We start from the raw sequence: 5,000 nt of genomic DNA on the forward strand, positions 1-5,000 counted from the left end.
GCTTGCCCTACTCCGGCCTCTTACACTCACCCTCGCCCCCCCTTTATGGGGCCTCCCACCTAGACTCGCCTCGTCTGGGGCCTATGTCCGCGCCGCCCGCGCCCTCTCTGGGGCCTGTCCCAATATGCGCCTCTCGCACCTGCGCCCTCTCTGGGGCCTGTCCCAATACGCGCCTCTCACGCCTGAGCTCAGGTGGCCTGTAGCCGTGCCTGGCCCCTTGACCCTTCTCAGGGTCTTTCGCCCGACCGGGCAGAATACCGCCCTCGGGCTGGGGTCTCAACCCCGCCACACCAGCGCCAAACAGCCGTGCCTCCCAAGCACTGTTCTGTGCCTGAACAGGGCACCCAGGAACCCCCAGACTACTGGGGAGCTCCCATGAGGCCTCCTCACACCCCTACAGCCTCACCCGGTCCTCCGGTGTAACATCAAACCCAACGACAACTTAAAGCCCTGAGCCCACCGGCTGCAACACAAAATCAGCCTACCGGCTATAACACAGACAAGCCTCCTGGCTGGTCCTACATAAACCAAACACAAGCCATGAGCCAACTGGCTATACCCTCCATTAAGCGCCTCCCTGGCTACTCTCCGTCTCCCAGTCAGGGCTCTCTCCACCGCGTACCATAATGCCGATGCTCAGGTAGTCGGGCTGCTCTGCCCTACAGCAGAGCCTCCTGCTCTTCCAGCTGCCAGAGGGGGACTACCTCTGGCCTCAGCCTTCTCTGTTTATAAAGGCCAGGCCCTGCCCCCTGGCGGTCAGCTGACCCAATCTGTTGCCTAAGCAACCTTCAGCTGTGCTGCCCTGCTGATCGGCAGCCAAGCCCTATTACCCATGCTAGCAGCAGGCACCCTGGTGTCCTGCTACACATCTCCCGCCCCCCGGGATTGAGCCTTCTTAGGAACGGGGCGCGGAAGTGCCCTGCGACAGGTGGTTTGGAAAAGAATTATCCTGCCTCAATCAGGCCATTGGACCGGATGATCTTCTGAGGTCTCTTCCAACCCTATGTTTCTGTGCTTCTATATAGGTAGCTCAGGCACCCTGTGTGGGGGTGGGTGGCATGTGGCAGACTGGGGGGCAGGAGAGCAGGGAACACAGTAGTACATCAAGCAGGGAGCTGAAAGCAGAGCAGCAGATTGGGGAGGGAGTGCAGGGCAGGGAGCAGAAAGCAGAGCAACAGTTTCAGCAGGGAAAGGGCATTGGAGTGGCACCTGGGGAGGTTGCAAGACTTACCTTGTAGCACACCAGCCAAAAAGGTTATCCCCCACTGACCTAAATCATGCTCGATTCCTGCTCCTTCCACGTGACATCCTTGGTCAGCAGTTCTCACCTCTTTCTGTACCTGGGTCCTCCTCCCACGTAGCTGGGAACTTCTTCCAATTTACAACATAGAAGTAGAGTGATTATATCCCACCAGAGAAAGAGGGCAGATTGAGGAAGGAGAAGGAAAGGATTTAGACTAAGTGGGGTCTACGTGCAGTGTTTGGGACAACTCTGAAGAGTGCTATGATAGGTTTGAGATGCACACAGTCACTAGGGCTTTGCTAGCTCCCAGAAAGCTGGCTGCTATGTCCCCTCTTGCTCTGGGGTTTCGGGATTTCAGCCTGCTCTGGGAGGCACATTATTCGCTTTACTTGCAATAATTATTCTAAGCATATGTAGATCGTCACAGTGTAAGGAACGAGAGCCTCGCATCGCAGAATTCCCTTTCCGTTGTCACGGAGAAATTTCCTATCTGCTTTGTGAAGACCGAGAAGATATTTTGTGTGGAATCGTCTTAAGGCAGAGGCTGCCGCACTCGGAGGTTGAAGGAGAGCGTTAGTTAATATATTTATATTGTAACTGCTGTGCTTAACAATCGAATGAAAGCAAAGTGTTAGCAGAGGTCAAGCATTGTTTGAATGTGTTGCAAATGGTTTCCCAGGGAAACAGCAAATCAGTACTCATAGCTTACTGCAGCATCTCCAGAATAACATTGAGACACCAGCCATAGCCGGGTGCTCACTATAGTCCTGGGGACCCAAAGCAATGCAGAAACTAAAGACAGAGCGAACATACACGTAGGAGAACAATTGCAAATGATGAAGAAACATACGGCAAGAGTGGCACCGCTACCGTCTTACAATGTTCCCGAATTACGTTCACCTATATCAGATGGTAAATGCTCTTTTACTGTATCTCTAACCTTAGGGATTTGTTTAATCTATGGGTTACTCTTGTCCTTTTCCAATCAAACTAATTCATATATCTGTATACTCATTTTCAGGTATTTACAAAGTAACTAAATGTTTAAATATTTCTTGCAGTTAGTTTCATTTTTTTTTTCTCTTAAAACGAAGGCAGTCTGAAAAATATTTTCCCCTCTATATTTTGGATGAAGAAACTAAAATTTAAAATGAGACGGAACTGAACAAAGTTATTTTGCTTTGATTTTTTTACTGTTTAAAAAAAAAAAAAAAGGAAGAAAATTAGCTGAGTGCAATCTTACCCAGTTGTCCATGGCATTGATCTATCACGGAGATTTCTTTCTCCGTTTTAAACAGAAAGTCATGTTTTACGGCGTGCTGCTCACTTTCTAGGTTTGGTGTCCTTTAACTGAAGACAGTAGCGATAGCAATAGTTTCTCTAAGCGATTACCTTTTGTTTTTATCGTCAGACCTGGAGAAGTTTTGTATTATCCAAATGCCACAAAAGCGGCAACTGAGATGAAATGTTTCTTATCTTTCTGAAGCAAGTTGACAACCTGATGCAAAGTGCAACAGGGATGCTCATTTTTATTCCTTTCTCATTGCTGACTGACTTCACGTCACACACAAGTGTCAGCTGAAGAATCTAGCGGTATCGCTCAGCTTTAGAGATTGTCATGATGTGTTAGCTGCTGATATAGCCAGGTAGCCTGGGAAGTAGAATATATAACATACTCCCAGATATAAATCAAAGACTGGAAGAAAGGGTTTGGAAAAAATCCTCCGCCATGGCTTGATTTCCAGATGCGTTTGAATTTAGAACGTGTTCGTAGGATTCGCTGCCTTTAACTGCACTTTTCAGATTTACCAAATCTGAATTTAAAACATGTCAAAGAGGAGAAAAAAATACTTTCAAAAGTTGTTGACCCAGGCAGAAATGCATTCTTATTCTACCGCATACGTTAGGTTAGAAATAGTCTCACTGCCATATTGTAATATGCATTATGTCTGTGTTTCAGTTTTCGTGACTCTGAGCAGCAGAGAAATTGCTCTTTGTATTGTGTGTTAAACTTTGTATTACATCAAGGATAAAAAGAGCACTAGAGCACTTTGAGATCCTCTATTTGACTTGTCAAGAAAGCTTGATCATGTTGTGGCTCAAAGGTCTGCGGTCTGTGAAGATGCAACCGGCTTAGTTACAGAGGCGATAGGTTTCCTATCCGGGAGGTACTATTTTACAGTGAATCTCTTCCACTTTGACTTGGGAATAGGTGGGCAGCGTTAGTTTTTCCACCAGACCTTTGCAGGCTTATTAGATAGAGGTGTGTTTTCTTTATGATGATATTCAACAGAGCAGCCAGAGATCACTTCTTATGCCAAAATTCTCTGTGGCCTTGTGAGTCCTGATTTAAAGTAGTGCTGACTTTTTGTGTCATATGTTCAACTGCTGGTAAGTGTCTGCTTTGAAAGAGGTAGCATTCGACTGTAATCAGGTAGCTGCTCTGACTCACTGTCATTATGGGCTGGTATAGAATCATTTACTGTTGTGCTATAATTTGTATTGAGATACCAGTAGGAACGCCATCAGGGACCAGAATGTTACAGAGCTTGTACTAAACTTCGTGCAAACACTGCAAAAAAGACAGTTCTGGCCTGAAGAGCTTATAAGAATTGACCCCAGCTGACTTCCTGCCCTTTGGGCAGGGGGCTGCACCTGATGATCCTTTCCAGCCCTAATGTCTATGAAATCTGTGAAATTAAGTGCAGGGCAAGGGAGAGTTGGTGGGTGGCTAAAAGTTAACCTAGTCAATAAACTGGGCATGTCTTAACTTGATTCCCATACTAAGTTGTTATCCGTGGGTAGGCTGAAAATGTCCAACGTCCATATGAAGCTGCACTGCTCCACTTCTGCATGCAAGGGAAAACCCAACAGTTTTAGCAAGAATGATAGTTGTGGATTAGGAGGAGGTGGCTCGCTGGCAGATGCTTCAGCCAAGTGAAAGATCAAAGGTACTAAATTAGTGAAGCAAAACTAAAATGGGAGACCTCAGTACATACATTGAATGGAAATGTGTGTAGCCAGTTCCACAAGTCTGCAAAGACTTCATCCAGTATAGCCAAGGAATCCTAATGGAGCAAAGCACTCTTGGTACAGCTTATCATGAAAGAAGGTTACAAATTAAAGTTTCTAGCAGGACAGCATCAGCACAATTTTATCCTTGACTTCTTAGTGGAGAGGTGTCCCACCTAGAAAGCCAAAAAGACCAGAGCAGCTGGTAGTAATTAGTGCAGCTCTGTTGGCCTCCTCAACATAGGTCAACAACTGAATTAATATGGAGGCTGAACTGCTCCCATGGGGTTCCCTCCTGGTCAGGTACTGGTTGGTGATTAGATATAAACTTCACTGTGACAGCATCTCTTTGCTGAGAAGATGGACACAGGAGTGCTTGTGGCTTTTGAGTCCCGCACCTTTCATGAGCAATAACCAGTCAGAGGTAATAATCAAATCCCCAATGCTACCCCACCACCCCCATGAATTCCAGCTCATAGTTTGTTTTTCATAGATTCATAGATTTAGGGTCGGAAGGGACCTAGTAGATCTTCTAGCCCGACCCCCCGCCAGGGAGGAGAACAACAAAACTCCAAAACAAGAAACGGGACTCAAATGAGTCCAGCCAGGTAGGCATCCAGCCTCTTCTTAAAGACCCCCAGGGTAGGGGCCAGCACCACTTCCCTTGGAAGTTGGTTCCAGCTCCTAGCCGCCCTAACTGTGAAGTAGTTTTTGCGGATGTCCAATCTATACCTCCTCTCCATCA

General features: G+C 46.9%; 1 protein-coding gene across 1 annotated transcript in view; it reads left to right on the forward strand.

Annotated features, from left to right (window-relative positions):
* Positions 1-2,003: 2,003 nt before the first annotated feature.
* Positions 2,004-5,000, forward strand: part of SLC35F4 (solute carrier family 35 member F4) — a 107,234-nt gene continuing 104,237 nt past the window's right edge. The window contains exon 1 of the mRNA XM_019518413.1: positions 2,004-2,155. Coding sequence (XP_019373958.1) covers positions 2,077-2,155 — 79 coding nt within the window. The 5' untranslated portion in view covers positions 2,004-2,076. The remainder of the gene's footprint in view (positions 2,156-5,000) is intronic.

The sequence above is a fragment of the Gavialis gangeticus genome, unplaced genomic scaffold, assembly GCF_001723915.1.
Source record: "Gavialis gangeticus isolate Ggan-Ray unplaced genomic scaffold, GavGan_comp1, whole genome shotgun sequence".
Lineage (NCBI taxonomy): Eukaryota > Metazoa > Chordata > Crocodylia > Gavialidae > Gavialis > Gavialis gangeticus.